At 39.0% G+C, this 20,778-nt stretch overlaps 1 protein-coding gene across 2 annotated transcripts in view; it reads right to left on the minus strand.

The window, feature by feature from the left end:
- Positions 1-20,778, minus strand: part of SLC7A2 (solute carrier family 7 member 2) — a 74,133-nt gene that overhangs the window by 20,432 nt on the left and 32,923 nt on the right. The window contains exons 1-4 of one of the 2 annotated variants that reach the window (XM_042983044.1): positions 19,098-19,394; positions 4,376-4,766; positions 3,429-3,584; positions 88-253 (exon numbers count right to left, since the gene is read on the minus strand). In XM_042983044.1, the coding sequence (XP_042838978.1) occupies positions 88-253; positions 3,429-3,584; positions 4,376-4,751 (698 nt within the window). In that variant the 5' untranslated portion in view covers positions 4,752-4,766; positions 19,098-19,394. Of the gene's footprint in view, positions 1-87; positions 254-3,428; positions 3,585-4,375; positions 4,767-19,097; positions 19,395-20,778 lie in introns of those variants that run through there. The other variant, XM_042983045.1, reaches the window with a different exon arrangement.

Raw genomic sequence — 20,778 nt, forward strand, 5'->3', positions numbered from 1 at the left:
AGACAAAAGCAGGAAAATTGGCGGGGGGGGGGGGGGGGTGGTGGAGAAAGCACTCAAAATAAGAAGGGAAAAACCCAAATATTATACCTGGCACTTGATGATATATTTTTGAGAAACTCTTCACTAATCTTCCAGTTTGCCACATTGCCTTTCACAAACCCAGCAACCATAACAAAAAGAAGGACCAGGATGTTAATAGCTGTGAAGATTTTATTCACCCAAGCTGATTCTTTCACTCCAAAAGATAAAAGACCTACGGAAAAAGAAAGGGTATTTTAATTTTTACCCAAGTTTTAGCAAAAGCAATGGCATTTTGAGGCTGTTACACGGTTTAGGATATTATTTCACCAGGATTCATATATTTAACTTACATTTATCCCTTTCTATCGCCCGTTTTGACTCATTTAACTGTGTAAACAATGTCTCCTAAACACAACCAACTTGGTTTTAGAAGGCCGGCTGTGCTCATAGCCAGGAGACGCCACACTTCAAGAAATCAATAGGTCTAGTGACTTTGGCTATTATCACCAATAGATAGACAGAGGTAAAGTAACTGAATTTCAATGAAATGCTCGTCTAAAAAAGCCATCTCAACATACATACAACAAATAATACATACAACAAAATAATTCTTCAACTGTTACACCAAAAGGATATTTTTAAAAGTCGATTCTCATTTTAATAGCTTTATTTTATAATCTTACTGTAAAAGTAATCAATTTCCTATTCAAGTAATTTGAAGATACAGAAAAAATATGAAGGAAATAAAGATCAAGTATAATCTCTTCTCCAGAATTCTGGGCGTGAGCACGTATGCATGCACACACACACATTTTCATGTTGACAAACAGAGAACCTCATTTTTAACAGCCACACACTCTTCCACAATATGAAGACACTATAATCCCTTATTTATAGACTGATAGGTAGCTGTTAGTTTCTTACAACTATAAATAGTACTGACATCACATCATCATCCTTTTATAAATATCTTTGTACATTTTCTAATTATTCCTTTATAATAATGTTATATAAGGTAATACCACATCAAAGGTATGTCCTTTCATACAAGGCTTTCGGTTCGCATTATCAGAAATATTCTCCAGAAAGTGTGGCCCAATTGAAGCTGCCCATTTTTTCTATTAGGTTATTCTATATATATCAATTTGTTAGATTTATTTATACAATAATGCAAGGAGCTGTCTTCCTGTCATGTATTGCATGTTTTTCCCAGTTTATCATTTACTTTTATTCTTAGTGATTATATATACATATGTGAAAGCTTTAGAACATAAATTTTTCCTCTTTAGTTTCTCTACCTTTAGAAAGAGTCTCCCCAATATTAACACCAAATGTTTACCTTTGTTTCCTTCTATCATGACTGTATTTATCATATTTTTATTTTTAATCCATCTTATGTTAACATACGAATTATGGACCAAAGAAAGTTTACTTGTTCCTGCTAGGGAGAGGATGGTGATGAAGGGATTATGTCACGTAACTACTTGCTTCTTCCACAAATCCATACCACCCAGGATCGAATAAGCAAAATTACCCAAGTAAAGAAGAGGGAGGCTGGGTTTCATTCTGCTACCTATATAATTCCCAGAATTTTATGATAATGTTAACTATAATGAAAAAAAGGGAACTGCATGAACGGTATAATTATTGGCTCTTTCACACGAGAAACCTGTATACACCTACACTCTTTGGAAATACACTCTATACGCTGCACCCCTATCCATTTGGAAAAAAAAGGAAGCCACTGTCAAGTTTTATTAGAGTCTCCCAATACCCCTTGTGCATGCTCAATCCTGAGATCCCTACCTCCTGCCAATAGATTAGAGACCAATGAATATCTCCTCTAAATACTGTATACACTTACTTCCCTGTGTCTTTAATAAAGCAAAAGCTTCAGCTGACAAGACATCTGGTATTACAATATGAATCGAAACTTATATTCAGAGGTTCTGATCTTCAGATATTCTAAGGACAAAGTTATCATGTGAGCTTAGCCTATATGTAAAGTAAAAACATACTGGTCAACGACACAGGACAATGATACAGGCCAAGGCCTGAGTCCTGCCATGGACTTTCATGATTCTAACCTTGTCACAGCTACATGCTTCTCATCGCTTAGAGATTAAAGCTGAATACGTTAAGATCATTGAAACCATCCCTAAATAAAATATGATGTAACTAATTTAATGTTAGCTAGGCTATTTAGAAACCAAAACAAATGAAATCTCTCACCTGTTGAGAACAATTGTTGCAATTTTTCTTGACATTACAGGTAAAATGTCAAATAGTTTTGAGCTATAAATTTTGTTCATGTCCTTAACCCTACATAAAATATTTAATAAAGGACTTTTTTAAAGATACAATTTTTTTAAATTGTATAATTGTATAAGTAAAACGTTCATTATAAAAAGATATTTCTGTCACACCTTTGTAAGCATGGGAGAGAGTAGATGGAGAGAAGGTTGGACAGGAAAATAAGGGGCAGCTATCCAGGGTACATCAGGTAGGAAGTGAGAACATAGATTTTATTCTTAGTAAAATCCTTGATTGGTTTAAGCAGGAGTGCAAGTGAGGATGACAGTTGAAATAGAAAATGTTCAAATAATCAAAACAAATATAATGTGGCAACAGAGATTAAGTATGCCTACAAAATAAAACTGTCTGCCATCTAAGTGCTTCCTATGAACCAGGCAAGAAGTCTGTACAAGACAGACACTGATATCCCCATTTTATGGATGAACAAACTGAGTCACAGAAAGATTATGTCATTCAATGGTCCAAAGATAGTGAGTGCCAAAGTAGGACTGAAAATCTGGTTGTTCTAATTCCTGTGCCTTTCTAAATCACTATGCTACATGACTGATAAACATGGGAAAATTCTAGCCTCAAGTATGTTTGTTCACATAATATCTGTATTAAAAAATGACAGGTGGTTTGAACATGCTTCTTTTTCAGCTAGATACCTACATTACATAGATGAAGGCATGAATAGACAGAAATTCTTCTAGAAACCGTATGTTTGCCAATATGCTTATTGTAGCCAACAAGATAAAATAATGCCAAAAAGTGTACATTCCTCCTTGTTGAAACTTCATCCCTGCAAATCTCCAGTTGCTACTATAATGATGTGTCTTATCCTATTCTTCAGTGCATTCCAAGTACCATTTACTTAGAAGTGCCTTTTCTCCCCTTCCACACAATTTGGATTTCTTTTTAAAACATGTCTGTCACATAAGAAAAAATGTGATTCTAGCCAGTGATGAGGCCCATGGGTACCCAACAGTAACCTAAACACATAAATATGCCATCTCATCTTGGGAACTCAGGCCCGAAATCCAGTGGTAACTTATTTTGCCGGGATGATTAGTCTGGCTCATCTCAGGGAGGAGTGTGATTGGTCTTCTTACCTGCTAGAAGTAATATAAGACACACAGCAAAAAAGTCAGGATACTCTGCAAGGCCGGTATAATTCATTTTGAAGTAGGTCCTGAAAAACTGACCAATCTGTTTGCTGAGAAGTTCATCAAAGGTGCCACTCCATGCTCTTGCAACACTTGATGTACCTTCCCAAAATAAAGAACATACGGAGAATACGAGGTCACTGGGAGAAGATTAACATAACACCATTCGCTACTCTATTCTAGAAGGAACGTGGCTTAGTTCAGACAGAACTCAAAGTTTCAATCACATATAAAATTACCCTGATAGTTTTATATAGAATATATATATTATTACATATAACATATATATATATATATATATATATATATATAATAATTTTATAATTATACATTGGTAACCAAATGCTCAAGTATATAACTGTGGAATCAGCTAACATTATTTGCATTAAAGAACTATGGTTATTTATTCTATTATTTTATTTTATTTTATTTTATTTTATTTTATTTTATTTTATTTTAGAGAGAGGGCAAGAGTGGGAGAGAGGGACAGAGGGAGAGAGAGAGAGAGAGTAAGAATCCCAAGCAAGCTCCATACTCAGCACAGAGACTGATGCAGGGCTCCATCCCATGACCTTGGGATCATGACCTGAGCTGAAATCGAGTCAGGCGCTCAACCAACTGAGCTAGGCACCCCATGGAACCATAGTTTTTCAGAAAGCAGGTTTCCAAACCCACTAAGAAGCATATTCAGAGACGAAGCAGAATCACTGGATTTTGCAATTAGGGAGACATTTTAGAGGTGAGATAAATGGGACATACAGGGATCAAGTGAGTCACTCACGATCACATGGTCACTAACTAATGAAGACCTACAAAGATAGGCCAAGGCCTCCACTTCAGTGCTATTTCTACCATTTCACAAAACTAGATTGATTTTTTTTTTTGAAACGTACCTATCACATAAGATAAAATGAGATTCCAGCCAGTGATGAATGCCCACAGCTCTCCAACAGTGACATATGTGTATAAATACGCAGACCCAGTCTTGGGAACTCGGGCCCCAAATTCAGCATAGCAAAGGCCTGCCATCACGGAAGCAAGGGCAGCAATGAGGAAGGACACCACGATGCTGGGACCAGAATCTGCTTTGGCCACCTCCCCAGCCAGGACGTAAACCCCAGCACCAAGAGTGCTTCCAACCCCCAGGGCGATGAGGTCCATGGTGGATAAACAGCGGCATAATTTGGAATCTTCTAGACTGTCCAGAGTGACGATTTTTCTTCGGATCAGACATCGGGCAAAAGACAGCATGGCTCTGCAGGGAATCATTCTGAAGAAAGTAGCCTGAGGAAGAGAAGAGAGGAGGTTAGAGGTGGAGCTGGAATCATCATCCTTCCAACTATTGGCCTAGCTTCTCAACACAATTATGGCACCATGTTATTTTTGTTTCTGTTTGACTTTTACTAGAAACACAGTGTAGAGCAATCAGAAAGAGGACTGAAAAAGTCAAAATTGTGAATTTCTTAGAGTCCACTAATACACGGCCTTTTCTAAGAGACTACAACAAATGGCTTATCTGGGGAACACAGGAATAGAAGCTTTGGGTGGTTAAAAAGATTTGCCATTTTTGTTCATTTGTGCTGCTACAATTTTTAAAGATATGCTGATAGAAATCTCTTCCGGGACAAGGCTCCTTTGTCCTCACTACAAGCAAGGAGAAGAATTACCTCATCTTTCTTTTCTTTAATCATTCATTCAACTCATGTTTTTTATGCCTTATTGAATGCTAGGGATTGTGCTAAGAAACAGAGCACCTGGGTGGCTCAGTTAGTTAAGCATCTGACTCTTGATCTTGGCTCAGGTCATGATCTCACAGTCTGTGAGTTCGAGTCCTCTGTCGGGCTCTGCACTGACCCGCTTGGGATTTTCTTCCCCTCTCCATGCGTCTCCCTTCCATGAATGCATGCACACATTTTCTCTCAAAATAAAGAAATAAACTTAAAAAAAAAAAAAGAAACATGTCTAGAATGGGGTGGTATGTATTCACAGTCTCCAATTTTATGGGGCTTGCAGTCTACTTATTGTCTAAAAGCTGGTAAAAAAACACCATTATTATGTATTTTACAGCTTTATCAAATACATGTGAGCTCTGTTTTCATTTCAGTCTCTTTTAATGTGAAGCCATTTGAACATTTTAGAATAAAAAAATTCCTCCCCAAACACACTTGAATTTATCTAAATAAAATTGTTATTCAGTGATAGTTTGAGTATGAATTTGTAGTAAAATATACACGCTCATTTACAATGACTTGAGATTTCTAAATAAATAAATAAATAAGCCCAAAGTCCATGCCAAATATGCTGTGTTCTTTTTAAAATGGTACGAATAAGGTAGACAGAAAGACTTACTCCCCATACTCTATAGGCCCAAACAACCTAACACTGCAAAAAATTATCAGGCTATAAAATAAAGTATGGATCTTAGTAAGGAAAAAAAATGTATACATATTACAGTAAAAAGTCTGAAGTAAAATATACCAAAATATTAACCATGATGATCTCTGGGTAGAAGCTAATTTCTACTTCTACGTATTTCATAGAATATGTATTATATTGCTAATATATATTTCTAAATTATCTCTAGTAGACATATACACCTTATATGCAAAATACATATTAAAATTAAAAAGCCCTACATGGCCTTGTCTACAGAGACATATAACTCAGCAGACTAGGAAATAACTAAGGAACGGGGAATATAATAGCATATGCAGCTTATCAGTCAGCAAAATTAAATGTATTTAACTTTCAGAAGTTCCAAGTCCTGTTCGCCACTTCTGCACAATGATGCAGAGATTGCGTGCGGCCTCCTTCAATCGCATTCTATTATCAATTCTCTAAACTCATGAGATCACAGCTTGGCCACCTTCTCTGAAGAACCCAGAGCTTTCTATCTTATAAAATAAACCCTCGAACATTTCTCAACCTTCATATCTATAAAAGACAGCTATTATTAAAATTATTTAAAAACAATAAATAAGATGAACATTCTATGTTAAATGTAAACGACTTGGTGCTCAGAAGAGACACAGACATTTCTGGGATATGCATCATCCAGTTTTACACTAAACCTAGCAGACAAAGCTCACTCCCTGAACAGAATTCATGTATCAATGTAAGTGCAAGTCCTTGATTTCAAGAACAGCTAGTTCAAAGAAGGTAGAGAAAAACCCTGCAGAAATAGTAAAATGAGTGAAAAGTTCCTTGACAGTGAAAATAAACATTTTTTAAATGTTTATTTATTTATTTATTTATTGAGAGAGAGAGAGAGAGAGAGAGAGAGAGAGACAGAGAGGAAGGGAATGAGGGAATGAGAGGGAATTCCAAGCAGGCTCTGTGCTGATAGCAGGAGCCTAACGCAGGGCTCGATAGTACAGACTGTGAGATCATGACCTGAGCCAAGATCAAGAGTTGGATGCTTAACTGACTGAGCCACCCAGGTGCCCCTAAAGTTTTACGTATCAGTACTGTCCACACCTCCTGACCTAGTGCCCAGCACGGCCCTTCACAAATACTTGTTGAAAAAATCTGCAAATACATGTGACCTCTCCAATGTTGCCAACATATTCTAGCTTCCAAAGTCAAAACCGAATACTTCTATAAATCAAATGTGTATCAGTTTCTACCCCTACCTAGCCCTAAGTAGCTATTTCTCAGATAACACAGCTAGAAGATAAGGTAAGAAAGTGATCTGCTTAAAAAAGAATGAAGACTTGAAAAGGTGAAGTTATATAAAAGGCCAAGTGAGAGGAAGTGAAGGGGTTTACTACACTCGCCTTCCATAACACCGAAGTGTTTTCACACAGAGATGTGCAAAGAGCAAGGAGTAGGGATCACTGCCAGCTGAAAAGTGCTCAGCAATGAAGAAGAACGGAGTTAAAATTTTTTTTAATGTTTATTTATTTTTGAGAGAGAGAGAGAGAGAGACAGAGCAGAAGCAGGAGAGGGGCAGGGAGAGAGAGACACAGAATCCAAAGCAGGCTCCATCCACGCTCTAAGCTGTCAGCATAGAGCCCAATGTAGGACTTGAACTCAAGAACCCTGAGATCATAACCTGAGCCAAAGTCAGACACTTTACAAACTGAGCCACCCAGGCGCCCAAATCCACTGAATTTTAGTAATGATTTAAGATCATGTGAAAATGGGACACGTCACCTACGATTTTAGGAAACAAGTGATAGGCAAAATGAGGCATATCTGTTCCTCACTGAACTAAGTGAAACACTCTTGATAAAATACTGGATTAACCCCAGTTTTCATGAATAAAAGAAGCAAATTCTGCAACTATTGCAACTATTTCTAATTAAAGGGAAAGCATCTAGAAGGAAGCAAAGCAAACTAAAAAGAAAGTGGCGGGATTCTGGGTGGGCTCTTATTTTTTTAATTCTTTTTTTCTGGTAACAGAGTAACAATGTTCTTTGTGAAATTTCTAAAAAATAAAAAGACAAAAAACAAAAAACCACACACACAGAAAATGCAGCATAAAAATTAAAGGGGCTAAGCAAGCCAACCAATACTACAAACCTCTCTGAAATGTTAAAAACAGCAACAACTCTTAACATTTATCCAAAATGAATACATGAGTGACCATCATCTTGTCAACAGAAAAGTGAATTTCATTTCCTCCAGATTACATAGGAAGCAAAATGGTTTTGCAGAAATGTATAGTTTTAATCAGGTAAGATCTACTACCTCTTTTGTATTAAAAATGGAAAGTATTTTCTCTGTTGCCCTAAGGAAATAAGACAAAGCTGCCATTTGTCAAGCATTCATTTGCTTTGAGTAACAGAAACACATACGTCAGAAACTCTTCTCAGAACCAACAGGTTACACAATGTCCCTCACAAACAATCTCAACTACGCACACCTATCTGATAAAACACTGATTGCAGACGCTATGACACAAAACCAATTTTGCAGAAATATAATGGGATGAGAGAAAAGCAATGTAAAAACATACGGGGTCCATTTAATGAACCATTATTCAACAAACATGTATTCAATCCTGTAGATTTTAGTCAATAAAGAAAAAAGAACTGTGCTTTTGTAAAGTAGGTTTTTGTGGAGACCACCTAATACATGGAAGTAGAATAGTAACAGGGGAATAAGAAAAATAAAAGATATTTGTGCTTTCTATCAGTGATATAATTTGGTATTTACATAGTTTTTATAATTTTTCCTTTTAAAACATTTAAAAAAGATATGCTCCTGGGGCGCCTGGGTGGCTCAGTCGGTTGAGCGTCCGACTTCAGCTCAGGTCATGATCTCATAGTTCGTGAGTTCCAGCCCCAGCATGGGCTTTTGTGCTGACAGCTCGGAGACTGGAGCCTGCTTCAGATTCTGTGTCTCCCTCTCTCTCTGCCCCTCCTCTGCTCACGCTCTCTCTCGGTCTCAAAAATAAATAAATAAATAAATAAATAAATAAATAAATAAATAAACCCATAAAAAAAAAGATATGCTCCTTATGTGAGATAGGATAACTTTATCACACTTCTCCAAGTGATTTTGTTTGCTGAAAAAAAATCCACTCATACCTCTCTCCTTTGAGTCAGGTCTGTATCCACTGTCCTTGCCTAGGCTCCTGTGTGCTGTCTCATCAACACACAACTATGCAGGGAGAATATGCAGGGATTTTGAAGGTGGTTCTATTGGTCTAGGGTGCACAGACAGTTTTTCCAAGAGCAGACAACAATCCACACCATCATATCCACTGTCAGCTATTGCTGTTGTGACCAAGGACTGGTATTTAAAACCAAACCTCCAGAAATGTAGTAAAGGATGACCATCTAGACTTTTGGGAGAGGCCCACACAACACTGATTACCTCATGGCCTTAGCCTTAGAATATAAAAGCTCCAATCAACATTCCCAAAGTCACAAATGATTCTGGTAATAGCAGAAACAGACACGTATCTTTCTTCAACAGTTATTTTACTAATTGCTAAGATAGCAGCCTCTCTATTGAGGAGGGAAAATAAACACACCTTAGCTTAGATCTGAAAATGCTATTAGCCAACAGAGGGCTAGAAGGGATTTTCGACAGACTCTGCAACAGAGAAGTCTCTGAATACATTTAATGAGACTAATGCTACAATTAGATCGTCCTCAGCCCCCTGCCCCAACCCTGAAGTATAACTGTTTCAAGACACTCTAACTCTGTGAAGGAGCCCTATTGATTCTTGCCAGAAAACTAAAGTACTTCCTCAGCAGCTGGGAATCACCTCCTTCTCAAACTTCTCCAATCCAGATTGCAAACGACAGTACAGAATTTTAGGTCAAGTAAATTCTTAGCTCCGATGATAGGACACTACCATAGAGCAGACTTTCAACTAACCACAGAAAGCTTCCAGAATCTGCTAGGTACAGTCAAAAGTCAATCAAAACTCTGGTGTAGTGTTTAGTGTCATAGAAATGGATCTTTCCCCTCCTTCCCTAAATAAAGTGAAATTTCAAACTTAATACTCTGTGCCAGTGTCACAGGCCCTGACAATAAATCTTACAGGAAAAAGCAGCTGCAGCAAGACAGAGGGGTGGGCCTTCCAACAAATCCTCAACAAATTAGCTGGTCAGAATTGTAACCAATTCTTCCTGCCTCATTTGAGTTGCTAGTTTCATGGTGAAACAATCTGTACTTTCTGTTTCTGGACTGACAGGGGGAAAGGAATTAAACCACACAGAATTGGGATCCCTGCCCCACTCTGTTTTTCTCTCGTCTGACGTAGGCCTTTGGGGTTTGCAATCTCCAAGTTCAGCATCAAATACAGTTCTAAAAGTTTAAATTTCAAAACCTTATTTTCAAATTATATTGTAGGTTAAATAATTTAGTGAAAAGGAGAAAAGGGATATGGACATAATACCATGAGATTATTGACTTTTTTTTTCACTTTTCACTTACTTTTAAGAGATTAATTTCTCAAACAATACATCAAAAGTATAGTGCAGGATAAAAGACAAAAACAACAAACGTTTTCATTCAAACTCAAAACTTTCCTTTTTTCTGGAAAACAAAAGTACTTTTTCATATATATTTCACTTATATTTTGTTCCAAAGCTTATCTTTCCTTCAAAGCAAGTTTTCTGAACAAATTTCTCAAAAGTTCCTCCAAAGCTTTCTGCAGCTAGGTGAATGCAAATGTAGAAATAAATAGAAATCGATGACTCAATTCAGGCCAACACAAAGTCAATAACCATTGTAGCAATCACATTTGTATTTTGGGCCCTTTTATACGAAATCAGTACAAGGATGGTAAACTATTTCAAAATTTCTGACACAAAATCCAGAGACAAGCATTTTTTCTAAGGACGTGCAACAAACAAACAGCTGATAGAGTTTGCAAAGGTACTTGGCTGATGCTTTAAAATGTGAACCCATTTAGGGGTGCCTGGATGGCCCAGTGGGTGAAGTGTCTGCCTTTGGCTCAGATCATGATCTCATAGCTCGTGGGTTCGAGCACCATATCAGGCTCTCTGCTGTCAGTGCAGAGCCTGCTTCAGATCCTCTGTCCCCTCCTGTCTCTCCCTCCCCAGCTCCTGCTCTCTGTCTCTCTCAAAAAATAAATAAACAGGGGCGCTTGGGTGGCTCAGTCAGTTGAGTGTCCAACTCTTGGTTTCAGCTGAGGTCATGATCTCACAGTTCGTGAGTTCGAGCCCCATGTTGGGCTCCACACTGACAGTGCGAAGTGTGCTTGGGATTCTCTCTCTCTCTCTCTCTCTCTCTGCCCCTGCCCCACTTGCTCTGTCTCTCTCAAAATAAACAAGTAAACTTAAAAATTTTTTAAAAATAAACATTTAAAAAATAAAAATAAAATGTGAACCCATTTAGCTTTATTTAGCAAAGGCAAAAATACAGGACTAAGGCATCCTCAGCTGCCTCATTTAGATAGATGCAGAGCAATTAAAAAAAAACATTAAGTTTTCAATTTTTCAACTTAATTTTCAATTAAGTTTCAATTTTTAGGGTTGGAGAAGAAAGGAAGAAAAAAAAAGAAGGAAGGAAGAAAGAAAGAAAGAAAGAAAGAAAGAAAGAAAGAAAGAAAGAAAGAAAAGAAACCAGAGCCCCCAGTACCTTGGTAACCGGAGTATCTGCCCAGTCAGCGCCCCACTTTCATGCTCAAGGATCTTGGTGGCATCTTCGCACAGACAGAACCCCGTTCCCATTAGGTTTTAGCGATCTCTGGCTAATAAATCACTCTGAATGCCAGAGGGTGCCACCTGTTCCCTCTCCCCTGGCAGCTACCGAGGGAGGTGTCCTCTGCTGGGCCCAGTCACCCTATACCTGCCACATCCAACATCAGGAGAGGCCCTTTCCAAAGCGAGGTCCCAACTCCGGAAGTGCTATGCTAATAAAACCGGCTAAGATTCATTAAGCATTTCCATTGTGCCCGGTATTGATCTAAGCCCTTTTAGTCTACTCCTTCAAGACTCTTCCCAGTATCCATATGAGATCAAGACTGCTATGAATTTCATGGCATACCTGAAGGCACTGAGACAGAGAAAGTCAAGGCAATATTACAGACACCGCTTTTTACAAGGCAGAAAAAAAATCTGTTCTTCTTGGACGTACCTCCAACCAATGGGGACTCCTGACAACACTCTTACTCCAAAGCCCCTCGCAGTTTGAATGGTCTCTGTTCCTTGAAACCAGAAGCTACTAAAGAAAATTAAGGTGCTATCAGCAGGGCCTACTCTACTGGGTTCCACTTGCAATCTCAACCCTTCGAGACTGCTGCTACTTCTTGACATTTCTGGTGTATTTCCTGATAATTCCTCTTCTTACCAAGAGCAGGTATCTTCATGGAATTAACTTGAATTTGTTTAGATATTTTTTCTAATAAGGCACTCATTGAGTTTAACATGCATTAAGGCCTTTCCTTTATTTTTTATTATTTAAAAAAAAATTTTTTTTAACGTTTATTTATTTTTGGGACAGAGAGAGACAGAGCATGAATGGGGGAGGGTCACAGAGAGAGGGAGACACAGAATCTGAAACAGGCTGCAGACTCTGAACTGTCAGCACTGGGCCCGATGCGGGGCTCGAACCCACAAACTGTGAGATCATGACCTGAGCTGAAGTCGGCCGCTTAACCGACTGAGCCACCCAGGCACCCCTCAGCGTCTAACTCTTGATTTCAGCTCAGGTCATGATCTCACACTTTGCGAGTTTGAGCCCCACCACTGGGCTGTGTGCTGGCAGTGTGGAGCCTGCTTGGGATTTTCTTTCTCCCTCTCTCTCTGCTCTTCCTCCATTCTCTCTCTCTCTCAAACTAAATAAATACACATTTAAAAAAATTAAAAAAAAGAATAAGAAAAGGCGGTTCTTTTTGACCACCCTGATTTTAAGGTATGTACAGGACGGTCATGTGGTCTCAACAAAGCTCAAGAGAGCACAGAAGGCAGGAGACATGAGAATTATCAGCACAGAGATGATCATTAAATGGACAGCGTCACCCAGTAACAAGACTGTACACGAGAAGGGAAGTGAACAAAACACCAAAGATCCATACATCTAAGGAATGGGAAGGAGGGGTGGGGGAGCAGGAGGAGGAGGGGGATAACAACAACAACAACCACCACCACCACCACCACCACCACCACCCATGGAGGGGTGAGAAGAAGAGGCAAGAGTGGTAGAAGGAACCAGCGGTTCTGACCCAAAAAGGGAGTGAGGCTTTGAGGAAGCAAACAGTACTCAACCGGGTCGGACAGTGCTTGAAAAGAAGGCAAGAAGCATGATGTGGGTATGTAGTAACGAGCAGATCTTTGGTGACCCTGACAACGGAAGTACCTGTGGCTTGGTGGGGGTATAAGCCGGGTACACTGGGCTGAGAAATGATGAGAGGTGAGGCAATGAAACAAGTTCAGGTGGCTTTTTCAGCAAATGACATGAGAGGCCATGGAGTCGAGGGGGGACTCTGGATAAAGGAGGAATTTACTGCGTTTAGACACTGAGAGGAAAGTGTTGGGAGAGTGAGAGAGAGAGAGAGAGAGAGAGAGAGAGGTAAAACATAGAGAAGGGAGAATGGATAAAGAAGGTTCTTGAGATGTGGAAGACTTACATCAGGAGCTGGGATGAAGCGTCAGGTAGAAGAAATGGCACATACACCCTAAGAGTCCAGGGGGACAGGGCAGGGCAGGGGCAGACAGGCTGTAGGCCAGATGGTAACTGCTGAGCTTTCTATTGAGAACTCCTAAAATCCTTCCTGTATGTGGCATATGCAGTTGGCCCTTGAACTGCGCAGGCCCACTTACGCACACATTTTCAGTAAATACCACACAGCACTACAAACGTATTTTCTCTCCCTTAGGATTTCTTAGTAACATTTTCCTTTCTCTAGCTTACTTTAAAGTAAGAATGTTGTATATGATAGTTACAATACACAAACCATGTGTTCACTGTTTATATTACCTATAAGGCTTCTGGTCAACAGTAGCCTATTAGTAAAGTTTGGGGAGAGTCAAAAGTTATACTTTGACTTTTGACTATGAGAAAGGTTGGTGCCCCTGTCCACCATGTTGTTCAAGGGGCAATTGTAATTTATAAATAATAAAAGGGAATGAACAAATAATGTCAGAATGACTTCAGTAAAACTTTGTGCATGGATGTTTCTTTGTTTTGTTTTGTTTTAATCATCGAAAACTTGTACTCTCATTCTAAACTTAAAAAAAAAAATAAATGCATAGTAACTTCAAGTATGTGCTTCTAGACTATAGTCAAAACTTCCATGTCGAGTTCTTTGCATTCACAGAAAACAAACAGTAATATTTGGCACAGTCATTTCATGGAACAAGGTATTCTAAATAAATGGGCTTTCTAGATAACTGAAGTTTATTTTTAATTTTTTTAAATTTACATCCAAATTAGTTAGCATATAGTGCAACAATGATTTCAGGAGTAGATTCCTTAGTGCCCCTTACCCATTTAGCCCATCACCCCTACCACAACCCCTCCAGCCACCCTCAGTTTGTTCTCCATATTTATGAGTCTCTTCTGTTTTGTCCCCCTCCCTGTTTTTATATTATTTTTGTTTCCCTTCCCTTATGTTCATCTGTTTTGTCCCTTAAAGTCCTCATATGAGTGAAGTCATATGATTTTTGTCTTTTTCTGACTAATTTCACTTAGCATAATACCCTCCAGTTCCATCCACGTAGTTGCAAATGGCAAGATTTCATTCTTTTTGATTGCCGAGTAATACTCCAATATATATATATACATATACATGTATATGCACATATATATATATATAGGAGATATACATCTTCTTTATCCATTCATCCATCGATGGACATTTGGGCTCTTTCCATACTTTGGCTATTGTTGATAGTGCTGCTATAAACATGGGGTGCACATGTCCCTTCAAAACAGCACACTTGTGTCCCTTGGATAAATGCTAGTAGTACAATTGTGGGATCGTAGGGTAGTTCTATTTTTAATTTTTTGAGGAACCTCCATACTGTTTTCCAGAGTGGCTGTACCTGTTGGCATTCCCACAAACAGCATAAGATGGTTCCCCTTTCTCAGCATCCTTGCCATTCTCTTTCTAAACAGAGCCAAAGTATCCCTCTCAAGTCACCACCCTACACCCTACACCCTCCCCCAAAAGCTAACTAATTTAATTCATTGTTAGAATTCAGACACTTTTGTTTCAGTGCTAAGCAAAATTCCTTCTATCAAACTGTGGCAGGAAAGGAATTCAAGCGGAATTCAGATTCATTTTGAGTTCAAGTTCACAAAATTTGGATGGATACTATGCCCAGTGTATTCATGGTTTATGGTTTCACTGGAAAGTCCTTTCTTAAAATTTTGTTATTTTGTTTGAATAACTATATTTTCAATTTTGCAAAGCATGTTCTGATTTGGTACTTCTTAAAATACAGAAACAATGTGTCTCCAGAGATTTTTATCATTAGCATCTTGGCAGATTGTGGAAATACCACTATTGGCTGAGACGGGTTTGAAGTTCATGCTGGCTTCAAATAAATCTGAATAAAACATCTCTATTCTGTGCTCAGGGAAAGTAATTACAGCAGTGCCAGTTCTTCATTATCATAATTCAGAGCCTACGATTTAAGCTCAGAAGATGAAAACAAAGAAGTTTAAAACTAAAATAACTTGAAATAATGTTCCTAACACTGAGGTCTGACATTCTTGTCACATTCATATTCCACTTATTAATATGCCATGACTGCAAATAATTTCTCCAACTTAAATTTTCACCAAACTTTTTCTTAATTTTTGGAATATTATTGCACAGACTGAATTCAACCTATTGATTGCTAAATGAACTTTCAATTTCTCTAAAAGATTAACTCTTGGAATTTCAAAAAGAGGGGTACCCGGGTGACTCAGTCAGTTGAACATCCAGCTCTTGATTCTGGCCCAGGTAATGATTCCAGGGTCGTGAGATGAAGCCCTGAGTTTGCCTCTATGCTGAGCAGGGAGAGATTCTCTCTCACTCTTCCCCTTTGCCCCTTTCCCACTCATGCTCTGTCTCTAAAATAAAAAATAAACAAACAAACAAATAAAAGGAAAAAAAGACAAAAGGAAACAGTCTAAATGCAACTTATATATTTATATTACATACATATATATTTTTATATTATAAAACTATGTATCTTCTTTATCCATTCATCAATCAATGGACAGTTACAAAGGAATATTACTCAGCCATCAAAAAGAATGAACTCTTTCCATTTGTAATGATGTGGATAGAGCTAGAGAGTATTACGCTAAGCGTAATAAGTCAGAGAAATATCATGTGATTTCACTCGTAAGTGTAATTTAAGAAATGAAACCAACCCTTTACTCAAAGGGAAAAAAAGAGAGAAAGGCAAATCAAAAAACGGACTCTTACCTATAGGGAACACACTGATGGTCACCAGAGGGAAGGTGGGTGGGGGATGGGGGAAATAGGTGATGGGGATTAAGGAATGCACTGTCATGATGAACACCGGGTGATGGCTGGAAGTGTTGAATCACAATATTGTACACCTAAAACTAATATTATACTGTATGCTAACTAACTGGAATCCAAATAAAAACTTAAAAATAAATAAATAAATGCACTTTCTAAAGAAAAGTCCAAGTGGCAAGGAGATACAGGCAGAGGAAGAAAGACAAAAATAAATGGCTGTTACCATATAGTATGCTTGTGGGTAAGGGAAGTCCAGAGTAACTGTGGGACATACAAGGTGTCTGGGGGGGTTGGGGGGGGAGCAGCGTGTTCAGACTCAGGTTGGTGCTGGGGTCTTTAGAGAAAGTACTCCTGGGGGGGGAGGAGCCATGACTAATCTGAATACCTTATGCATTCTTCCACTCCAGAAGTCATTGAAAGAAAAAAAAGAAAGAAAGAAAAAGAAAAAAGCCTAATACTGTTTAACTGGTCCTCAGAACAAAGCAGCATCCATAATCTTTAAAAACTAATTTTGAAATTCTGGCAATTAATATAATCAACCACTTCTAAAAATCACTTACTTTAAAGTTCAACCTTTCCTCATTCTTACTTTATTTGAAAATTTCCTTTTCTGGAAAAAGATCCTGAATTTCATATAAATACTTAATAACAACTGAAGTTATTTCCCTAATAAATAGTAGCAAATCCTTAAAATAATTATATATCTGTAAATTCTTAATCAGAAGTTCCTGGAAACATCTATTTTGATCTTAAATTCTAATAGCAGTGGCCTAAGTAGCACTACAATTTAAAAGTCAGATTATCACATCATCTTCTAAAAATTCTATGGGGTAATGGCTGATCCGTAACAGTTCCCTAAACAAATCAATTATTTAAATAATGTGTGAAGAGTGGGCTCTACAAGGAAATAGGATTTATAAAAACAGAATAGAGCATTATAAGACCTGCCAATTAAGCAGAAATTTAAAATATATGAACACATATATGTACTACTCACACAGTTTCTCAAACTTCTTTTTAAAAACACTCATTTGGGGGCACCTGGGTGGTTCAGTCAGTTAAGCGTCTGGCTTCGGCTCAGGCTATAATCTCACGGTTTGTGAGTTCAAGCCCTGGGTCAGGCTCTCTGCTGACAGCATGGAGCCTGCCTGGGATCCTGTCTCCCTCGCTCTCTGCCCCTCCCCCACTCACATTCTCTCTCAAAAATAAAAGTAAACATTAAAAACATTTTTTAAGTAAAAACACTCACTTTGTATCACCCCAAAATAAAACTATTATCTTATCTTATCTATTATATAGAGGCCTTCTTGCCTCTATATTGCTTCCGTATTACAATGTAGCAATGGTACACCTGGAGTAGGGAAACAAGAATGTAACAGGAAGATAAATAAACTCCCTTCATCCTCATACTACTGCTGCTTCTTTGCAAAGAGCTGTTTTGGCAGTTCTTAGCACCAACATGCAGAGAGAGAAGTATCAAATGCGGGGCTGTGAATTCCAGCTAAGTCCAGGAGACCAGAACTGTTATTTCCCAGCCCTGACGTTAAATGGTCCCTGCAAGAGGAACCAACTATGAAACCATGCTGTGCAGAGATTTGAAAAGAATTACTTTGGTCAAAGAGAGTTTAATGTCTGTCATTTTAAAACATGCCTGGAAATGCTTCTAAATATCAGCATACTCAAAAATAACAGAGGATGATGAAATGCATAGAATGAGCTGAACGTCAATGCTTTGGATCTATTATTGACTTACTTGGATCTAATCTGCCTCCTGCCATTTCTCCAGCAACCCCAACACCGCAGCCTGGACTGCCACAACCACCCCATCTGCCATGGGGCTCAGCCTGCGCTCTTCCTAAGCGTCTATTTTGCTACTCTCCACATGAATGCTGTAGTTCAGGAGCTTCCTTTTGACTCAAAGAAGTAAAAAAACACACACCACACACTTAAAGAAATTAAAGCCAAAAAGCCAGGCTGATTTATATAACAAAGGGCTGGGGGTGGGGGTGCATTTGGGGAAGTGCTGGTGTGGAATAAGAGCTCTGTCTCCTTCAGTAGATACAAGCCAAAGTCCAAGTTCCTTCTAGGTATACTTTTGGCAGTGTTTCTTTGAATGTGGCCTCCCCGCAAGGGACTGGGTGCCATGGCACCTGGGTAGTACTAACTTTTACTTACACTGTGCATCCTCCTGGTTCTTCCTTCCCCAATGAACGTACAACTGTTTGCTTGGTGTAAAAAAGGATGTACACATTTACATACCATCACTTATAAATAGGAATTATTTGGCTTAACACAAATGACTGGCAACTGATCCCTGGGAACGAATCTGATAGAACAAGCCACATAAGGACAGCTGAGAGAACATGAGGAAAAGGAAAGAGGTATTTGTACCAAGGACGGGAGGGGAAGGACACCCACCACAATCACAGCAGAGTGTCGCGAAAGACCAGCACACTGAAATAATTCCGCAAAGATTTTTTGAATGGAGATATGATTGACAGACCACATTGTATTACAAAGGCTTTTTAAAGAATTCAGTTGTTTCATAATCCCCCATGGACATTTAATGTTAAAACCTTTCTAATGCTCTTACATTTTAATTATAAAGTATGGGTAAATGTATTTTAGAAATCTCAAGGGCACATTTGAAAACCTACCAGATACTTCTCATGGGGGACCTTGGAGAACATCATTCTCCACCTTACCTTCACTGCAGAACACCTTTCAGAGCTGATGGATGGCCAAGGCACAGAAAGGACTCATTCTCCAGGCATCCCCCTGTTCTTTCCCATGTGGCTCCGTGTGGCTCTGACTTCTAGAAGCTTTCCGGTAGCTCCTGCCAATCAGTCTAAGTCTGCCCCAAGAACAACTACAGAAAAGTCTTCTCACCCAAATAATTCCAAATGGCTGCCATCCCAAGATTTCTCTCCTCTAGGGTAAATACGTGACTTCAAAGTACAACTACAGGGGGCCTGGGTGGCTCAGTTGGTTAGGCGTCTGACTTCAGCCTAGGTCATGATCTCACAGTTCCTGAGTTCGAGCCCTGTGCCGAGCTCTGTGCTGACAGGCCTGGAGCCTGCTTCAGATTCTGTGACTCCCTCTCTCTCTGCCCCTCCCCCACTTGCATTGTCTCTCCCTCTCTCCCCTCTCTCTCTCTCTCTCTCTCTCAAAAATAAATAAAACATTTTTTAAAAGTTTTTTAAAAAACAAGCAAAGTACAACTACTACACTTTGAAAAGCACTAACTTAAAAAATGACACTCTGAACAAAACAAAGCACTCCAGATGTGGTCAAACAAGTACAGTCTCGTGTGCCTATTATCTTCTTCCATCCTGTGTACTTCTATTAATCTTTTTTGGTTTTGTTTGTTTTTAGTAGCCACCCCAAGCCACCTCAACACTGTGTACAAAGCTCTGCTGGATCTGGCTCCGGGCTATCTCCTTAGCTCATCTTCTGCCTTCCCCTCATACCCTTGAGCTACACTGGGTTTCCTTGTAACTTTCTCGGAACTCCAAGCCTCTGCCTGCCTCCAGGCTTTCAGCACAGTTGTTTCTTCTTCCTGGAAAGAGACTCCTCCTCTTTGCCTGGACAGCTCCCAATCATCCTGGATGGCCTCCCCCAAGCTAACCGAGCTCGTGTTGTTCTCATGGCACTGTATTTTAAAGGCACTTCTTCCTATCAGAATTACAGTCAACCACTTGGACGAATAGTTTTTAATCCTTGTTATGGGTGGAACGGTGTTCCCCCAAAAGATATGTTGAAGTCCTAAAGCCTGGTTCCTTCTTTGGAAACAGGTCTTTGCAGGTATGATCAAGTGAAGATGAGGTCACTAGGGTGAGCCCTAATCCACTACGATTGGTGCGCTTACAAGAGGAAAATGTCATGTGATGACGCACAGAGGGAGAATGCCATGTGATGACAGAGGCAGAAGTTACAGTGACACAGTTGCAAGCCAAGGAGCCCCAAAGCCTCACGGCCACCACCAGAAGCCAGAGCGGCAAGGAGGGACTTTCCCCTATAGGTTTCAAGAGGATCATGGCCCTACCGCCACCTTGATTTGGGACCTCTAGTTTCCAGAACTGTGAGACAATCAATTTCTGGTCTTTTTAAGCCGCCCAGTTTGTGGTACTTTTTTATGGCACCCCTGGGAAATTAACGTACTCCTTTAGACTAGAAGCTTCTTGAAAGCAAGGTCTCTATTTTATTCACTTGTATTCCCCATGTACTTAGCGATATGGATAGGGGCACAATAAACATTTGTTCACTGAATGAATGAATCAGACTTGATTTGCAGTCAACTACAACCCTAGGTTTCTTTTCTCAAAGATATCAACAGATTGGTTGTTTAGATTAGATTTTGTTTCAGTGATTATTTTAAAAGTCAAA

The sequence above is a fragment of the Panthera tigris genome, chromosome B1, assembly GCF_018350195.1.
Source record: "Panthera tigris isolate Pti1 chromosome B1, P.tigris_Pti1_mat1.1, whole genome shotgun sequence".
Classification (NCBI taxonomy): Eukaryota; Metazoa; Chordata; class Mammalia; order Carnivora; family Felidae; genus Panthera; species Panthera tigris.